Raw genomic sequence first — 21286 nt, 5'->3', positions numbered from 1 at the left:
ACAAAGTGAAAAACACACCTAATACGTTGATAAGTTTGTGTATTTGTTTCCTAGGGCTTCTATAACAAAGTACCAAAAACTGGGTGACTTAAAGCAACAGAAAGTTACTGCCCATATTTGAGGTTGTTAGACATCCACAATCAAGTGTCTTGTTCTCTGAAGGCTGTAGAGGAGAATCCTTCCTTGTCTCTCCTAGCTTTACGTGTTTGCCAGCAATCCTTGGTGGTTCGTGGCTTTTAGATTCATCACTCCAGTCACATTACTGTCTTCTTCCTCCGTCTTCATATTGCCTTCCCTCTGTGTGTGTCTGTCTCTGTGCAAATTTCCACTTTTTGTAAGGATACCAGTCCTATTTGTCTAGAGCCTACCCTAATGACCTTGTTTTAACTTCATTATCTCTGTAAAGACCCTATTTCTAAATAAGGTCATATTCTGAGGTACTAGGGGTTAGGATTTTTATACATTGTTTTTGGAAGGACACAATTCAACCTATAACAGTTTTTTAATTATTATTTTAAACATGAATATTCAATATTTTAAAAATTGGTAAGCTGTACAGTTTAAAAATAGTATAATTTTTCTTTCTTTCTTTTTTTTTTTTTTTGAGATGGAGTCTCTGTTAGGCTGGAGTGCAGTGCTGCAATCTCAGCTTGCTGCAACCTCCGCGTCCTGGGTTCAAGGGATTCTCCTGCCTCAGCCTTCCAAGCAGCTGGGATTACAGGCATGCACCACCATGCCCAGCTAATTTTTGTATTTTTAGTAGAGGGGGAGTTTCACCATATTGGCCAGGCTGGTCTTGAACGCCTGACCTCAAGTAATCCACCTGCCTCGGCCTCCCAAAGTGCTGGGATTACAGGCCTGAGCCCACTGTGCTCACCCAGTACAATTTTTCAACTGTAGTTTTACAATTTAAATAAGAACATGAAGTTGATTGCTTGTTTTCCGTATATTTTGACAAATTAGTGTTTTTTTTAAAGAGTGGAACAGTTTTCTTGCAGTTACTAAATAATATAATAGCTACAGTAAATGAGTTATCATCATCCTTAGATTAACTCAAGCTCTTACTCAAATACTTCTTTAAAAGAAGTTCTTGATTATTTGAATATGTTTTCCTTTCTCTCCTCTCTGAACAGTGGCAATTATGGTCAGCTACTAGTCACTCTTAATTCATATTATTTGATACTGGTGTTTGATTATACCAGGGATTGGCAAACTGTGGCTTGAAGGCGAAATCAAGATAGCTCCCTGTTTTTGTACAGCAGCCTGTGTAACCACGAATATTTTTTACATTTTTAAATGGTTGGGGAAAAAATCAAAAGATGAGTAGTATTTCATGAGATGTAGCACTTACATGAGATGAAATTATGTGAGATGCAGAATTCAGATTGCAGTGACCATTCATAAGTTTTAGTGGAGCATAGCTGTACACATTCATTCATCTATGGACTGTCGTTGGTGACTTTGGTATTGTGATGGCCATTGTGCAAAAGAGACCTTATAGCCCACAAAGTTGAAGATATTTACTGTTTGACCTTTTCCAGAAAATATTTGCTGACCCTTGGATTACACCTATAGTTTTTTTCCCAACCTGTTACACTTCACCACACAGGTTAAAATAGATTATATATATATATAATCTTTGTTTTATTTTTTGTAATAGTACAAATTTTTAATTGTACTTTAAAAAAATTATACAATTTAGTGGCCGAGTGCAATGGCTCACAGCTATAATCCCAGCACTATGGGAGGCCTAGGTGGGAGGATCACTTGAGACCAGAGGGTGGAGTCTTCAGTGAGCCATGATCACACCACTGCACTCCAGTCTGGGTGACAAAGCGAGACCCTATCTGGAAAAAAAGAAAGAAAGAAAGAAATTATACAATTTAAAATTCACACTTAAAAAAATTGATGATTTTTGTATTGTCATAGTAGAATTTTAATTAAATTAGACGGACTGAAAGAGAGTTTCATGTGTGCTTATTTGTATCTCATTTACCAGTGTGGTATGTACTAATTTTGGAGTTCACAAGGACTTGGTGTTTACATTTGCATTCCTCAGCCTTCAGGAAAGGACTTTCATCTTGGTTGATGTTCAGTGAATATTGTTAAAGTGAATTAAGTTTATATGTAAATTAAGATGGTTATGTATATATGTGGTAGAATTTTAAATCAGAAAACCCAATAAAGAAAATAGGACTATATTTATTTAGTATTCCACTTAAGTGTCAGCTTTTGGACCTAGCTTCCATTAACTAATAGGGTATTAGAATATTTACCTGTTGTAAAGAAATTTACCCCAGGTTCTCAAACATGTTAATGATGAAGCTGAAAATAGAACATGTAGACTCTAAATGTCTACCTTTCATTTTCAGTGTACAATCCAAAATGAAAGAGTCTAGCAATTTGTGGATGATTATTCTTGTTCATTGGGTCTGCAAGCACAGTTTTCAGTATGATATAAACTTAGAAAATAGACATGAAGTGCCTCTCGTTTAATTTGATATAGAATTCTCTTCAACAATACTCCCAAAATTTTTTTTTAATTAGAAACAAAATGTCATGGAGGTAGGAGCAATTCTGTCTTCTATTTTTGGTGTTTTAATGGTGTATATGGTGATTTATCCTTAAAGGTTAACTTTGTTATAAAGTCATTGGGATAAAGTTAGTTACCAAAATAAAATTAATGATGGTGGGTTTAGTATTCTTTCAAAGTCTGTTGTTTTGTTTTGCTAGCAAATAGCTTAAAGAGACATTTTAAACATCAATATTTTATTTAAAAACCTTTTTTCTTAATCCTTAGGTACTGTGAAATTATTCCTAAGTTTTTGAGAGAGAAAGTGTATTAGGGTTTTAACTATGTAAAGTATGTGTGATTTTAAGAAAATTTAAGTAGTTATACTGAATTGAATCAATATTTTTTTGTTATGGATTATTCTTATAACATGTACTAAAAGTGCTACAGACAGCCTTGTTACTTTTCCACTCCCTTGCCAAACCCTTGCTCCCAACCCCAACCCCATATCTGGAATAGATTATTGTAGGCTCTAGCATTTCACAGCGTAATAAAGGTGACACCTGTGTGAAAACATAGTTATGGTAAATAGATTAATTTTGCATTTTCTTTTTTAAAGTTAATATATGTAGAGAATACAATTTGTTCATTTTTAATTTTTCTTTTTTTTTTGTTTTTAAATGAACGATATCTTTCACTTAACTTTCTTTACTCAGAGTTTTAAAGAACACATCTGGCTAGGTGCGGTGGCTCACGCCTGTAATCCCAGCACTTTGGGAGGCTGAGGTGGGTGGATCATGAGGTCAGGAGTTCGAGACCAGCCTGGCCAACATGGTGAAACCCCGTCTCTACTAAAAAAACACAAAAATTAGCTGGGCGTGGTGGCGGGTGCCTGTAATCCCAGCTACTCAGGAGACTGAGGCAGGAGAATTGTTTGAAGCTGGGAGGCGGAGATTGCAGTGAGCCAAGATCATGCCACCGCACTCCAGCCTAGGCAACAAGAGCGAAACTTCGTCTCAAAAACAAAAACAAAAACAAAAACAAGCAAAATCTATAAGTAGAAATGAGTTATGTGAGTTTAGTGAGGAATTGAATACTGCATTATGAACAGGTTAATTTGAAATGTTAAATATTGTTTGGAGTCATTCAACTGTGAAAGGTATACTTAGATAATCCCCCACCCCCTGCATAATTTCATAGGGTTTTGAAATCTTTGGAATGTGGGGGAAAGGGAAACTCCTGCAACTGAGAAAACCCAGATTTAGTAATCTAATATTCTAATTCCTTGTCAATACTCAGGAAGTCAAATTGTTTACATTTGTTTGAATCCTGGAAACCTCTGGTCCCCAGGACATACAGAGAATCACAATTTCCTTCTTTCCTCTCAGAGTTGCCCAAGCATTCTCTCTCTAGAAAAAAATGGGACGTTCTCCAAGGGCTTTGAGATAGGAAATTTGTTCACCATAAAAGAAGCTCTAATTTTTACTCCTTTAGGATCTAGAGGTTATGGAAATCAGAGATCCTGGTTTGGAGAGTTTCTGGGCCAAGATTTTTGTGGAATTTTTCTGTTTATCAGACTCTCTGGAAACAGTATATGAATGGTATTGGTGTCTTTATGCTGCAAGGAATATTTCCCTCTGAATATAATAATAATTACATACCTAGATAATCAACCTGTTCCAAAGTATCAATTTTAATCTCTTTGTAATATTTGTATTATAATCTATCTATTAATAGCATGATGAGGTTAACCTATACTTATTATTGTTCTAATATTTCTGCAGTTTATTTTTACCAAATTTTAGCCTTGGGAAATTTTTGCATTGTTTAGTACAATTATTCCTGAACTTTATCTCAGAACCTGAGAAATTTCTATGTGATTTATGCATAAAGACACTATGGAGTTCCCCAGGTTTGTAGCTTTAATATTTACCCTTAATTCTTGAAACCTAAAAGCAAGGTAAATTTCATGTGGCAAACAGCTATTTGCATGAATAGAGAGGAAGCCAGTTATTTGCTTTTGACTTGGAAGAATTTGTTCAGCCTTTTAATAGATTCCTTTTTTTGGTTATTGATATAGACATCATTTGTTGTTCAACTTCTTTAGTTTTCCTCTTAATCTTCTGAATTCAACTATTGTGGCATTTATATATTGGTTTGCATTTCTGCATGTACCACACTGGTTGTCAAAAAGTTATTTCCAATTTTATCAAAGTATCATCATCATCCTACTCCAGTCACCCTAACTTGGATATATGCTTATATAGTTTTTTTTTTTTTTTAGACAAGGTCTCACACTGTTACCCAGACTGGATTTAAACTCTTGTGCTCAAGTGATCCTCCCTCCTCGACCTCCCAAAATCCTGGGATTATAAACAGAAGCCACCATGCCTAGCCTATATAGTCTTTTCACTTTTAAAATTTTCTTTATTGTGGTGGAAACTGAAATAAATTACTTCCGAAGTCTCTTCAGTTTCTATGAAAGACAATATTATAGAGCAGTTAGAGGGTTTTTGTTTGTTTGTTTTTTGTTTTTTTTAGTTTGCAGTCAGACTGATGGGAGTTGGAATCTCATTTCTGCCACTTATTAACTATGTTACTTGGGTAATCTAGTTAACCTCTTCAAGTCTTGAAGTAGCAATAGTAATAGTACTTACCTTTTAGAGTCATTTTGACATTTGAATCAGTTCAGTGGTGTCTAGCAAACAGTAAATCCTCAGTATGTACTATGGATATAATCGACTCATTGTCATTTTGTCATAACTATCATTATTAAACAGATTCTAAATTCTATATATTTTCAGACTCATTTTTTCCTTTTCTTTTTTAAAAGTATTTGCTGCCTTTAAAAAAAATAAATCATTAATCTGGTTCCTTTTTGAATATTTTTTACTTGGCCCCAAATGCATACCAAGTTTAATGAAATTTCAAACATTTTTCCTTCTACATGTGAAAATCTTAAGTTTTCTAGGAATACACCCTTTGATTCTCTGCCCTGGCATCTTTTACTGCATAACCTAATTCCACTCTATATTTGGTCCACAGTGCTGCAATTATTGACTCTTTCCTGTTAACATTATGCCCACAAATCACATGAATTTGTGGCCATCTGTGCTCATCCAACAGGCAGCTATATACATATAATAAGCATATATTAAAGCCTATATGCTTAAGGTTTTAATCTGCTCTAACAGTATCTAGTTTGTGTGCCCACTGAACTTTCACAACATGAGGAAAGCTCCTTGTGGTCTGAGATAATAGTGGAATCAGTTGGGAGGTGAATCCGTCCTCATACCTTCTCTTCCCTAGACATACATTGAGTGCCCACATACAACTGGCATCTTCTTAGGTGCTCAGAATACAAATTTAAATAACAGGTGATTATTTTCCTCTAAATGCATAGGGGAGAATAGAGACAAATTAGTTCATATAAAAGTATGACTATGTAACTACATAACTGTACAACTATGTAACTATACTATGAGGAGGTTGTGAAGAGTGCTATGGAAGCATCTAGGAGTGGGATTTGTTATTTATTGCCGCAATAATGCTGCATAACAAAACATTGTGAAACCTCAGCATTTATGATTATATGACAGTAGATTAGGCAACCCCACCAATCTCAACTGTGCTCTGTTATCTATCTGACGGTCAGCTGACTGCCAGCATCAGCTGATAACTCAACTACGATAACTGGGGTGACTGAGCTCTGCTTCATGTATCTCTAATTTTCCAGCAGATTAGCCTTGTCATACTTTCATGGCAGTGGCAGAGTGCAAGAGTACAAGTTGAAATGCTAAAGCACTTCTTAGCCTCTGCTGCTAATAATATCCCATTGGCCAAAGAACATAAGAGGGTTGAGCTCAGGGTTATAGTGCAGGGCTACTTAAAGTTACTTGGCAATGGGAATGGATATAATATGAGGTGAAAGGTGAGTTAGGGCAATCAGTGCAATATGCCGTAGAGCAGCAAATGAGTATTATGGAAAATTTCCCAAGGGTCGTACCCCTCGAACTATGTTTGGAAGGCATTGGCTGAATGGAAGAAGAAACAAAGACTTATTTGACAGAGAAAATATCATGTACAAAAGTGAGAAGACCTGAAACCTATTGTGTGGTCAGCTGTCCATAGGGAGTTTGGTATGTTAGGAACAAATGGTGCATGGCTAGAAATAAGGGTGGAGCCAGAGAGAAGCCAGATGTCAAAGACTTTTATATAATAAACAGAGGAGTTTGAAAGTTGTAGGATTCTGTGAAGGCTCTAATCTAGGGTCTTAATTACTGTTTTATTGATATTAACTATTATAAATAATTAATTGCCTGGTATTGCCTATTAATATTTTTATTTGCTACTACAGAGCTTGTACCTATGAAGATCTTAATCGTGTACAGGGTGGTAGTAGGTAGATACAGAGATGTATGTTTTCACTAATATTTTCAGTATACTTAAAGACTTTATATGTTCATTGTAAGCTTCTACAAGTACATACTGAGCTTTTCATAGTAAAATTTAAAGGTTAATATGAGTTTCAGTGTTAATAGTGTATATAAATATCTATAAAGGGTTATTATTTATGCATGCCAAATTTTTAAGTTATAGACTTTATACTAAAGTAAAAGATCATTTAATGTATGCTATGTGTTTATTCTCAGTAGAGTTGTGTCTTAATGTCTTTCTCATGTCATCACTTTTTTATCCATGTTCTAGAGAACAAACTGAAAACACATTTCTTCTGGGCATACTAAATTTCATTTTTATTTGAGGAATACAGTATTGTTGAGACTAGAGATGAACTTATTCTTAATGTTCTTAAAAGTGACTGATCACTATAAGACAATTGTCTTATATACGTCCTGATTCAAGCGAAAGCCCTTTGTGAAGAAACTAATGGAATATATTATGTAGTACAAGTGGAATATATTATGTGTTCTCCTACTGGCAGTCACAGATATTTACACAATTAATTTTCAAGTTGCATTATTTCCATATTTTTTAATTTATAGTTTTATTCATATTCTGAGACCAAAGCCATTGTTTTTGGTGACAAATTAGATTTTGCAAATACAACTACATTAGGAAAAAGATTATGTACAATAGTGGTATTAATTATTGCCAGGTGGTTTTTCTAGAATGCTTTGTAAGGAAGTGTAATAAAGTTGTAATTTTGGCATGAGTTTGCTTCATTTTTTAAAATGTTGGGTGAAGGAGATTCTAGTCATTGTACCCTGATGAACTTGACATCAATCTCAAGAAAAATTTTGGAATCTATAATTATTAGGAACTTGCATGAGCTCACAATTGATATCAGTATAAAATAATTTTACTTTCATTAAGGTAATGTCACAGTTGTAGAGTAAAAATTTAAATGAGATGTTTGATGTCATCTCTCCTGATGTTCTGCTGGATGAGATGGAGAGTTATATTTCAGACAAAGACAGCTTGAAACCTGTATCAACTCTTCCCAGCCCACAAAGTTTTGATTATTGGATCTGTTGTTTCAAGGATATCTCTTTGCTACAGGGCTTTATAATTGGCCTATGACTTGTTCAACACTTAGAGGTTTGCATTCCTTTGGTTTGTTTACTAAAAGTTTTATAACTTTTTTTTAAATGAAAACTTGGGTAGGACCTTAATATATAAATCAAATAAATGCCGAACTACTCTGATTCAACTGAGAATTGAAAGTGGTAGTAGTTTTGGAAAGTCTTTTCAAAGATATGCTATTTACATTGAGACCAAAATGATAAGAAATAGGAAGTCTTTAACCTTGAAGAAGCCTAGAGAGGATGTATGGTTTCTTCAAGTAGATTAGTGGTTGTCTTTGGCTGAGGATGGGAAATAGGACTGACTGTAAATGGGCATGAGACATTGTTTTGGAATGATGGAAATGTTCTGAAACTAGATTGTGGTGATGATGGTAAAACCCTGTAAATTTACTAAAAGTTATTGAACTGTACACTTTTAAACAACTGGATTTTATGGTATGTAAATGATATCTCAATAAAGCTGTTTAAAACAGATGCTGTTTAGCAAAAACAAAACAAAACCAGACCTTTAAAGTAAGCTTTCTTCATACTTTTGAAGACCTGCCATGTAAAAGGATTTGTCATTTCATCAGTTCCAGGGGACAAAGCTAATCCCAGCATATGGAAATTAATTTTTAAAAACCCAGAATTTCACTTACTGGAACAAATATCTCTCCAAGATGCAGAGGGACAGGCATAGTGATAGTGTGTTGCAGGGTCTTTAAGATGTTTAAATGACATATATAAGTATACCTGGCACTTAATACATGCTTACTGTTTAAAGAAAAATTAATACAGATAAAGATACAAGTGTATGTGTGTATAATTTTTAAGAGAGAGAGAGAAACGTGCGCAGTTGTGCTAAAATGTTAACAATTGGTGATTCTAGGTGAAGGATTTACAGATGTTCATTCCACTGTTATTTCAGCTTTTCTGTTGGTTAGGAATCTTTCAAAATAAAATGTGAGAAGAAGGAGAGGAAGGGAGGCTAGGCTGACTAGTTTGTGAAGGCAAACTTCCTTAAATGCTGTGAAAAATAATGAGCCTGTCATTCAGTATCTGAAATAAAAACAGAAAACTTGATTTATTTCTTCTTATCATAAAGGAGAGATACATGCCAGTCAAGCACAGTTTGTTAGCAAGGAAGGCTGCTGATCTTTCGGGTTTTCAGGAAGCATTGAGTTCAGGGATTGGTCGTGTTCTGGAGTTGACATAATCTATAATAAGAGAGATGAGAATGTTGTTGATTGGTTGGCACTCAAGGGTGTGTTTACTGGAATGAGTCTGTTCCTGGTTCTGGTGGCTATTTATTACCATGGCTACAGAAAATCAGTCATGTCTTTAAGTTTGTGGGAACTTTGAAAATTCTCAGCTAGTATAATATTCAGTGCCTGACATGATGTAGACCCAGTATTCAATAAATATTCGTTGAATGTAAATGCATTTTTAAAAAGCTCACAATGTTTGCCATTATCACCACCATCATCATCTCATTGTTAGAAACTGAAGAACTTGGCTTTGAAGTTCCAAAATCTTAGGTTGCATTTTATTTGGAATCCTCTCACTAAAGTCCTTAAGTTATTTTGGAAGTTGTTTTGTTTGTTTGTTTGTTTAAATCAGTGTTTCCTAATTTTTTTTTCAATGCTATGTAACTCCATGGGCTTAGAAAAGGATTGCATACACAGTAAATACGTTTAAAATCAAGAGTTTCTTTTCTTCAGAACCTCTCAGAGTGTTTAGTATGGTAACATGCATTGCAAATCTAGAGAAGAATAAAATATGTCATTTTCCAAGCTCATTTAACTACAAAATACTTTTTCTTCTGGACACTGTCAATCTGAAAAATGTTGTTGCAGTATGCCATATTTATATCCATTTTATATTGATAATTTTCTAAAGATCTGATGGTATAAAATTCTCTTATCTCTGTGACTATCTCATACCAAGTAATCTTGATGCTTACTGTTGCTGACTCCCCGGGTAAATCTCTTAACTTTTTTGACTCTCTCTGATTCCATGTTTATGTAACATGGGAGAAACTTTCCTGTTTTCATGCTTTACAGTTTGCTTTAAATGATAGGTGAGAAAAGTCCTCTATGACTATGAGGTGTTATTGTGATTACAGTGTATCTGTTTTCAATGTTATAGGAAGTTAGTTTTTTGACTAAATTTCAGTCAAACTAAGATAGTAAAGTCCATTAAATGTTTTGGAGGCTTAATAGACGTTCATTTAGCGTGTTGTTGTACAATGAGTTCTGGATGAGGTAAAAGTCCTAGTTTTACTTCTAACTGGACTTATGACCTTGAGATGGCTATTTAACCTCTTGGACTTTCATTTTTCATCTGTTTAAAACTGAATGAAAGGACTACATAATCTTTTAGATTATTTTTTGACCTAACATTCAATGATTGCTATATAGATCTTTCCTGTTCCTCAAATAGGGACGGTTTATAATAATTTGCTTTATGCTGCTATCTATTAAGAGTTTGAAGATGGGAATATTTGCTTCTTAGAAATGTAGGATATATGAGGGAAAATGCCCTGTAAATTGTTAGAAGAAATTCATAAAGATATTCTGCTAGTTTTGTAAACTTTCTCAGATGCACATTTTCATGCACTGTAGATGAGTTTTATTTTATGAGCTGTCTTAAATATGTATGGATGAGCTTTCTTATGTAAATCTTGATTTTTAAAAAAATTTTCTGATTTATATATTTTTTCTATTTAAAGCTATTTCTTTCACACATCAGATCTTAATAAATACATGTTTTAATATTTCACACTGCCCATTGCATACTTTACATTTCATGATTCTGTTCTAAGTTTTTTTCTCTCATCTTTCTAACATACAAATTATTTATTTAGTAATTCATTAGTTATATTGTTTATTGTCCTTTCCTCATTGGAATGTAAACTTGACTCATTTTTTGTCTGTTTTGTTCACTGATATGTTCCAAGCAACCAGAACAGTGCCTGGCACATACCAGGCAATCAGTCAATATTTGTTGATTGAGTGATTAATACCTATAGGTATTATGTGTTTACCTTTTCAAAAATTTATAGTTTTATCTTTTATTTTAAACATATATGTATATTAGTATATTTGTATTTTTTTACATCAGCATTATTTATTTTATATCATAAATAATTTAATTTTGCTTTTTATATATCTTCACATATTTATATTTATTTCATGGTGTTTTGTAAAATTCTAAAAGTTTTCTCAAAGTTCAATTAAATTATATGAATGTTTACTATCAGAAGGGGAATGGGGAAATGGTTGTTGAGAAATCAAGCAAGCAATGAAAAAAATCATCACTGCTAGGAAATCTGTTGTCTTAAATGTTTATTTGATTTTTTTTTTTTTTTTAATGGAGTCTTGCTCTGTCGCCCAGGCTGGAGTGCAGTGGCCCAATCTCGGCTCACCGCAACCTCTGCCTCCCAGGCTCAGGCGACTCTCCTGCCTCAACCTCCCAAGTAGCTGGGGTTACAGGCATGCACCACCACGCCATGCCTAGCTAATTTTGTATTTTTAGTAGAGATGGGGTTTCACCATGTTGGCCAGGCTGGTCTGGAACTCCTGACCTCAGGTGATCTACCCACCTTGGCCTCCCAAAGTGCTGGGATTGAGCCACCACGCCCAGCCTTATTTGATATTTTGATTTACCTATCACTTGGGGTTTCTTAGAGCTATTGTTAATAAAATTCATTTCTTCCTTTGAAAACAGGTGGGTAAAATCATAGATTTGTGAAAGAGCTGTTAAAATTTGAAGAGCAAGGCTAATTTGTAGTGTTTATAACTTTCCAATTGCATTAAATGACTGATCACGGCACTTTTATTCCCCACTTTGGATAGTGGACAAATCAGTGTCAACAGATATTGGGTAAGAATGACATAAACAACAGTATGATGTCTGTGTTCACATACATCATCTAGTACTAATTTAGCTGACTAGAGTGTATGGTAGGGCTGTAGCCTGCTATTCACTCTAATTCCATTTAGGAGACATTCTTGGGTATTATAGTAATACCTAGTCTATAAAAGTGTAATCAAAAAAATGCTTTGAAGAGAAAAAAAAAAAACCTCTCTTTTGGGGACAGCAAGTTACCCAGAGCCTTCTTAAACCAAGCAATAGTCACACAGTGTCCATTCTAAAGTAATGTCAATTACCTGGGGTAGGAGAACATCCAAAAAAACCAGAACTAATTAAAAAAAAAAAAAAAAAGTGACTAGCTCCCAAGACCACAGCGATTACTTAACCAGAGTATCCAGAATGATTTAACCACATTAGAGTCTGTAGCCAGTGGGAAGTATTGAAAGCAACTCAGCATCCAAGAAGATGTACACATGGCAGTAAAGAAACATCTCTTTATCCTTTCTTTATGTTTGGTTTCTAGATGCTTTATGAGTAGATCTGCTTGTAGGCCTTGTATGCTTGGTGACTGGCCCAGCAGGCTGTCTCACAGATCATCACCAAACTTATCCCCTTTGCTTCTTTTTCAGAATCTCTTTAATTAAAACTTAATCAGCCCTTCCCCTCTGTTAGAAACTTAATCAGCACTTCCCCTCTAAATCAGCCCTTCTCCTCTGTTAGAAACTTAATCAGTCCTTCCCCTCTGTTAGAAACTTAATCAGTCCTTCCCCTCTATTCTTAATCAGGGCTTGGAAATTTAAAAACAAGTATTTTAGACTCAAAGTTAGGCCTGTTAAATTCTTTTAATTGAAAAAGAATAATGTAAAATTCCGTGATAATATGTTCAACACCCCCCACCTTTTTTTTTTAATTTAAGGAACAGTGACATGTTTCTTAGAAATTATTTCCACATATAAGGCCAGGGATAAACTATAGCTTTCTTTTCCTTCCTCTAATTATTTTTATTTATTTATTTCGTTCTGTTACTCATTTTTAACATGTTTTTCTTTTTCTTAATTTCATGATTTTCCCACAGTTTACTCTGTGCGATTTGATTTTCTCATAACAGTGTGGCCCCATTCTTGAAGACAGTCTTTAAGATTTACGAATTATAGTTGAATCAGATATATTTGATTCAAAATAAAGTTTCTGAAAAGGTTTCTTTAAAATTATGTAATCTAGTCCCCTCCTTTTACTGCTGAGAAACTGAGGTGCCAGGAGAAGTTACCTGCTCATTGCAGTACTTCTTAATAGCATAGTGGGAACTAAAACCAGATCATCTAACTTCCAGGATATTTTCATGGTTACTGACTTTTCCTACTTTGTAGCTGACGGCCAGAATATAGTATGACTTCTAGCAGCATTATTGTAATCTTTTTAGTTGGATACAAGCCCTGTGAACTTCATCCATTTTTCTGGGCTCAAATCTCTGGCTGGTCATTTAGTTTGGTGCTATTTCTTTCCCTGAGTGGGGGTGGGGGGGCCGTGACTACAGTGAGATGTCAGCTGGGCACCTACTCATCCACTGACTCTCATGAACTTCATCCTCAACATCAGAGAATAGAAAAGCATTATCTTCAGATGAAGGAATAAATTTCCCATATGCTATTCGTTTCTGTTTTGAGACTTTAGAACTGAAATAATAAGGGTAATTGTTTGAAAGCAAATATACAAGTTTTATTTATTGTTAATTCATTCCCTTAACAAATGAAACTGTTTTCTTGCTTGTTTTTTTTTGCGGTGGGGAGGGAGGGGGGAATGTATGCCATGACCTTCTAGTACTAATTAGGCTGATTTACTTGGTAGGGAACACTTTGGAAAACCCCTCAATCCCAGGCAAACTAGGGTGATTGGTCATGCTGATAACAATAATGTATATATGTTAGTGAATGCAAAAAGATTTTCTAACACCAATAAATAAAATATATTTTTAAAAATACCATTTTGGCTGGGGGCAGTGGATCAAGCCTATAATCATAGCACTTTGGGAGGCTGAGGTGGGCAGATCACGAGGTCAGGAGTTCGAGACCAGCCTGGCCAACATGGTGAAACCCTGTCTCTACTAAAAATACAAAAACTAGCTGGGCATGGTGGCCAGCGCCTGTAATCCCAGCTACTCAGGAGGCTGAGGCAGGACAGTTGCTTGAAGCCGGGAGGCGGAGGTTGCAGTGAGCGAAGGTCACGCCACTGCACTCCAACCTGGGTGACAGAGTGAGACTCTGTCTCAAAAAAAAAAAAAAAAAAGTATCGTTTATTTTTTACCTCCTTTGATATTTCTCTTTTGTGTTTATTTTATGCTGTTTTGTTATTATATTAATTTGTATAACTTGAAAAGAAATACACACACACATATGTAAACACATTACATACACTTTCTCAAAAAGTATTTATTTTCCCCTTACAGTTTATGCCATTAAAAGAGTTTGGAGTTGACTGCCTTTCACAGCTGGGGATATGTAGATGTGAGGAGAATAGGTCAATTGATACATCATCAAATACATGCATTTACATAGGGTCCAGAGGTTAGCAAAAGATTTTAGCAAATGAAATGATGCTTTAGAATTTATAGAGAGATTAAAAGAGTATTGATATATTTGGGTAGCATCTTGGCATAGATTACTAACCAAAGATGTCACATGTGGGTTCAACATAACATAGTAAAGCTCCTTCATTTTTAAGAAATCTTTCTCCTTTTTTTTTTTTTAAAAAAAGCTGATGTTAGAAACCACTGAAAAGGGGTTCTGTTGTTTTTTGAGAGCAAAATGACTAGACGTTTATTGTATATTTTAATAGATGTCTATTTGAAGGATCTCCCCTAATTTTAGATAGTATTGGGCATATACATAGCACAAAAATGTTAAAAGTGTTAGTCATAAATTCTGCTGTCTTTTTAAAACAGTATCCAATGGTTTTGTTCAGCATTCATCCTCCTGGATCCCAGTATAAGTATACAGAATAAAAAGTTTAACTTCATCTCATAAATGCCCTTGTTTGTTTCATACTTTCACTGTGCACCTGTCAAGCGGATTGCAGAGTCAGTTGCCCTAGGTTGAAGTGAGACATTTCATCCCAGGATTGAATAAAGCCAATACTGTTTGCATGAGAAGATAGGGTGTAAGTTGCTCCGCCCCAATCATTATTAAGTTGCTCTGGCCTTAGTTATAATCATGGCTGTCAGAGTCACAGTCCTTCCGAAAATGGAGGGTTGTGTGTTATAGCAATGAGACTGCTGCAGGACACCAGGAGAGGGGCAGCCTTTTCAGAAGGTTTCCTGAAAGACCTTTAGTGGATGCTAGTCAGGCAGTACTGGTATTGTCACAGGCATCAAGACAGTATGTAAATGAATAGGGTATCAGAATCTATTGATTAGGACAAGACCCAGGATAAGTCAGTCAAGACATCAGAGCACTGGGAGATAGGTCTTCAAAGGGGAAAAAAATCAAAATAGTTGTATAAGTATCAATTACTTGTCTGTCTTTAAGTGGCTTACAAGTAGCACATACATTGCAGAGCAAAAAAGGAAGTGACTGTGGCCAGGTACAGCAGTTTTCATTTCTGTTTTCCAAAAACAACTAGAACAATATCTAGTTTTCTGTGTATGAGGGGAAAAATGGCAGAAGTTATTTATAAAAGCTGTTGGAGAAAAACTGAAGTACCAATAACCCTGAAAATTAAAATAATATACTCATCAAATGATACACCTGATACCAGTCATTGTAACTTATTTAGGTACTTACTTTACATGTGTATGCTCATGAAAACTGTTTTTAGTACAAAGATCTAACTTTCTCATAAAAGCTTAGGCAATTTGTGTCTTTTATTGATACAAGAAGTATTTTTAATTTTTTTACTATAGATGTCAATTGAATTTGTAGTTTTATGGTTAAGCCAATTATTTAGCTTTGATAACTTTGCACTTTTTTTAACAGTGACATTCGAAGTAACTTAGAATAATGGAAGGAAAACCTTATTCAAGTATTCCAGCGAATTAAATAATGCATATATCAGTGAATACAACAAAAGATTTTTGCCTTTGTGGAGTTTGCTTTTTATTGTGGACTTTTTATTCTCTTTTTGTTCTATTGGTTGTTTGCACCAAATAACATACTATCTTAATGATTGTAGCTTTATATTAAGTCCTGTAGAAAATACTCTCCCATCTTATACTTCAAAAGTGTTTTGACTATTCCTGTCTCTTTACCATCTCATATAATGTTTAGAACCAATTTATATTTACTTTTAATTGCATCTTCTACCTTTATGTTAATGATGATTTTTTGTAGATTGATCTTATAGCCAGAAACTTGCTAACTTATTAATTCAAATAATTTGTTTCTTGATTTTTGGTTTTCTATGTAGATACTCATATTATCTGCATATAAGGACGGTGTAGTTTTCTCTTTTCCAATACTTTTATAGTTTTAGTCTTTTCTTGTTTTATTGTTCTGACTATAATCTTAAATATTATATTGACTGAAAGTGGTGATAATAGATATCCTTATATTGATCTGGTTCTTAAAGGGTTTAAATGCTTCTGTGTATGTGGTTTCCTGTAGGGTCTTAGCAGATTCACTTTATCAAATTAGAGAAAGTTCCTTGTGGTGCTAGCTTACTAAAGGTTTATGTCATGAGTGGTTGCTGGATTTTGATGAGTGGTTTTCTTACATCTGTTGAAATGATTACGTAGGTTTTCTTTTTTCATTTTCTAAATTAATGTAGTTATATTAATATATTTATTCAATATTGAGCTATTCCTTTCCTGGCTATGTTAGTCAAAGTTCTCTAGAAAAAATACAAGCAATAGGATTTTATAAAGGAGATACACACATACATATAAGATACATGCACATGCATGCACACATACACACACATATCAAAACAAGGAGGAACTAATCATGACAATTATAGTCCTTGACTACAGGTGCATGCCGCCATGCCTGGCTAATTTCTTTTGTATTTTAGTAGAAACAGGGTTTCACTGTGTTGCCCAGGCTGGTCTCAAACTCCTGAGCTCATGCAATCCACCAGCCTCGGCCTCCCAAAGTAGTGCTAGGATTATGGGTATGAGCCACTGTGCCTGGCCTATTTCTTTTTCTTACCTAATTGCTTTGGCTGGAATTTACAGTATTGTGTTGAATAGAAGTGACAAAATTGGACATTGTGTTAATGCTTATCTTAGGGGAAAAGTTTTTAGTGTTTCACCATTAAGTTGGATGGTAGCTGTGAGTTTTTCATATATGGTCTTTATCAGATTGATAACTTTTCTCCATTAACTTTTTAAATGCTATTATATTTTTCATTTCTATTTCTGTTTAGTACTTTTTCAAAAATGACTAAGCATTTGTTAAGATTTTTGTTGTCCTACATATGCTTCTCATTTCTCTTTTAAAAAAACATAAATTACTATAGTTAATAGATACTTATTTATTCAGGTATGTATAGGCTGTAGGTCTGTTTCTGCAGTTTGTTGGTCCTGCTCACTCTCATTCTTGATGACTTGATTCCTGGTACATGTAGTGAATTTTGATTTTGAATTCATGGTCCTTGATATGTCATCCATGGGAATTCTTTCAGTTATTTGTTCGAAATATGTTCTTCAACAAGTGAGTTGCATTTGTTTCTACAAGGTACCTGTGGGCACTATCAATATAAATCACTTTAAATTAATGCTTGGCCTTTTTTTAAGGCTATATGGGCAGCAGATACTCTAGCACCATGGAAGTGAATTTATAGTTAACAATTCTCAGGTAAGATTTTTTTCCTCTCCTACTCAAAGTTTCGGGTGAGGTAGGCAAAGTGCATTCTCTGGAATGGGTATTTTCCTAGTTCACACATTGAGGGTGTCACCATCACTTTATGTTAGGTTTCTCAATGTTATATTGGATTCTCAAACTGATTTCCTACCTTTCTTGTGGTCCCCACATTCTTTTCTATACCTTGAATTCTCTACTAGTTCAGTATAGACTGTAGGTTACTGTGATTAGGTAGATGCCTTCAGAATAAATTTTGAAGGTTCAGTACTCTATTATAGAACTCTTTTTTTCATCTTGTCTGACTTTGGTTTTGTCTTCCCTAATGCTGGTTAAAGCATACTTTAAATATATTATTGTGCATTTTCAAGTGTTCTTTACCAAGAAGGTATTCTTTGCACATCCAGTCTACTTTTAAGTTTTAAGAAGAGGAATTCTAAGGCCAGCCTTTTTAATCCATTCTTGAAAATCTGCTTCTATATAATTCCAAGTCATATTCAATGGTATTTACATAAATTTTTCTTACCAACTTTCAAAGCTGATTACATCATACACTTTTATACCTTTCTATGTGGCTCTTACTAGCTCTTGTATTGGTAATTGGGATGTGGTTACATGATTTGCTGGTTGCCAGTGTTGTGAAGTAGTTGTTAGTATTTTGCATTTTGAAACAATAAATTCCCTTTAAAAAATACTGTACAAGACGGGCGCGGTGACTCATGCCTGTAATCCCAGGACTTTGGGAGGCCACGGTGGGTGGATCACCTGAGGTCAGGAGTTCGAGACCAGCCTGGCTGACATGGTGAAACCCTGTATCTACTAAAAATAAAAAATTAGCCAGGTGTGGTGGCACGCACCTCGCCTGTAGTCCCAGCTACTCTAGAGGCCGTGGTAGGAGAATTGCTTGAACCCGGGAGGCGGAGGTTGCAGTGAGCCGAGATTGTGCCACTGCACTACAGCCTGGGCAACAGGGTGAGACTCTGTCTCAAAAAAAATAAAAAAAATAAAAACTGTACGAATCCAGAAATAGCATAGATAACACTGCACTTTTCTTTTGAAGTTGCAACTTGTGTGGGAAAGACTTTCTTTTATTTTCTTTTGTCTTTTTTTTAAACAGGATCTGACTCCATTGCCCATGATGGAGTATGGTGGCATGATCTTGGCTCACTGCAACTTCTGCCTCCTGGGCTCAAGCCATCCCCCCACCTCAGCCTCCCAAGTAGCTGGTACTATAGGCACATGCCACTGCTTCTGGCTAATTTTTGTATTTATTGTAGAGGCGGAGTTTCACCATGTTATGCAGGCTGGTCACGAACTCTTGGGCTCAAGTGATCCTCCTGCTCCGGCCTCCCAAAGTGCTGAGATTAAAGGCGTGAGCCACCACACCTGGCCAAGAAAATTGCACACCCATTCAGACATTTGGGCAAACAATTTATATTCTCCTTACTAAACTGATTCATGTAATAAATGTTTCACTTTTTGCCTTTCTTAGTTTTATAGTCCTTAATATTGGTGTGTTTTAAATTATTTTGCAGGTATTCTTTAGGTGATGCTAGAAGGCCTCTTCATGAAACAGCAGTTTTGGTAGAAGATGTGGTACACACTCAGTTAATTAATCTGGTAAGAGCATATATAATTTGATTTGGTTTCTCTTCTCTGCATTCTTTTATTAGGATGGTAACCCAACACTTTAAAAACATTTTATTTACAGCTGGAATTCTTTTTTGTTAGCATTATTGAAGTATACTTTATATATAACAAAATTTACTAGTTTAATGCATAATTTGCTGAGCCTCGACAATGGAATATTACAATATTAACTTATAACACAATCATGATATCGAAAATTTGCATAATCTAAAACAAACCCTTGTTCCCCTGGGCAGTCAGCAGCCATCATCATCACAGCAGAAAGATTATGACTCACTGAAGGCTGAGATGGTTGTTAGCATTTTGTAACAATAAAGTATTTTTAAATTAAGGTATGTACATTATTTTTTAGACATGCCATTTGACAATCAATAGACTATAGTATAGTGTAAACATAGCTTTTATATGCATTGAGTAACCTCATAATTTGACTGTACACCTACTCTGTACCCACAAAAATTAAGTTAAAAAATTAAAAAAAAATTTGTCTGACTCACTTTATTGCAGTGGTCTGTAACTGAACTTACAGTATCACTGAGGTATGCCTGTACCATGTTTAAAGAGGAATTCACTCATGTAGCCTTCTAATCCTTGTATGATTTTATTTTTACATTTAGCTCATTCCTATAGTTGTTGTTTATTCCTGTTATTTTGTGAGATATGGATGTAATTTTATCCTTTTTCAAATGGGAACTCAGTTTTACCATCACCATGTATTTTAAAATTTATCTTTTCCTTAGTGATTTGAAATGCCTTCTTTATAATATACTAAATTTATATATATAGGTATCTGTTTCTCATTGTATATGCTATACTAAGGGTTTAGTATATGTATATCCTAGTATGGCATTTATTACAGGTTTTATAGTATATTTTAATGATTATTAGGGCTAAACTTCCTTGTAGTTTTTCTTTTTTTTTCAGTATGTTCCCAGCTATTCATGTATATTTATTGCTCCTCATGAATATTAGTAGCAACTTATCTAGCTAATAAAAATTTTCATTGGTATGTTTATTGAGATTACATGATTTTATAAGTTAAGGAGAGCTGCATCTTTAAAATCTTGAATCATTCTATGAATGGGGATATCTACATTTGTTTGAGACTACTTTTGTGTTTTTCAGTTGTGTTTTAACATTTTTCTTCTTTTAGCTTCATACATTTCTTGTTAATTTGTTTTTTTAACTATTTCATCTTCTTTGTTGCTATTGTTAATGGATTTCTTCTATAATTATGTAACAGCTGAAAACATTCAAAAGTTTAATGAAATACATAAATCTACAGATTCAAGATGAGCCAACTCCGTTTAGAAGAAATTAAAAGAAATCTATGTTCAAACTGCTGAACAATAATAACATAATACAAATCTTAAAGCCTGACAGGTTTATTATCATAGGGGAAGGATGATTTGAAAGATAGTGGAATTCTTATCAGAAAACAGGCAGGCTAGAATGAAATGGCACAGCAGTTTTAAAGTACTGAATGTAGAATATTAGGTTGACTGTTCTTTTTCTCTGTCTTTCTATAGCCTTCTCCCCTTCTTTACATGCCCTCCTGTCTTATAAGGACACCAGATATTTACTCTTTGGTGGTATTGTTATTCATGTTAAATCTATGTATGTTACTATTTTTATATGACAACATTATAACTTTTCCTTTAAAGTCAAATGCTTTTAAGGAATGTAGATAAAAAAGGAAGCATATGGCCTATTTTGTATTTACCCACATATCTACCATTTCCCATGCTCATTATTCCTTCTCACAGATTTTAGTTGCCATTTCAGTCTTTTCCTTCATCCTGAAGAAGCCTTGTAACTTTTTTTGTAGTACAGCTGTGCTAATGATGAAGTCTCTTACATTTCTTTCATCTGAACATATCTTTATCTTTATTCTTTAAGTATGTTCTTCCCTACATGGAATTCTATGTTGATAA

General features: G+C 34.5%; 1 protein-coding gene across 12 annotated transcripts in view; it reads left to right on the top strand.

The window, feature by feature from the left end:
* The window catches only part of SUPT3H (SPT3 homolog, SAGA and STAGA complex component), a 597091-nt gene that overhangs the window by 291790 nt on the left and 284015 nt on the right, over positions 1 to 21286 (top strand). For 11 of the 12 annotated variants that reach the window (XR_010112435.1, XR_008955665.2, XR_003028305.4 and 8 more), the window contains one exon: positions 19238 to 19322. The exons of the other annotated variant lie outside the window; for it this stretch is intronic. Coding sequence is in view for 7 of the 11 variants with exons in the window: in XM_063605298.1 (XP_063461368.1) it covers positions 19238 to 19322 (85 nt within the window). In the remaining 4 variants the exon portion in view is untranslated. The remainder of the gene's footprint in view (positions 1 to 19237; positions 19323 to 21286) is intronic. 12 annotated transcript variants of the gene reach the window in all.

The sequence above is a fragment of the Pan paniscus genome, chromosome 5 (assembly GCF_029289425.2).
Source record: "Pan paniscus chromosome 5, NHGRI_mPanPan1-v2.0_pri, whole genome shotgun sequence".
NCBI lineage: Eukaryota > Metazoa > Chordata > Mammalia > Primates > Hominidae > Pan > Pan paniscus.
Note: the sequence above shows the minus strand (reverse complement) of the source record. Positions and strands in the feature narration are given on the sequence as shown.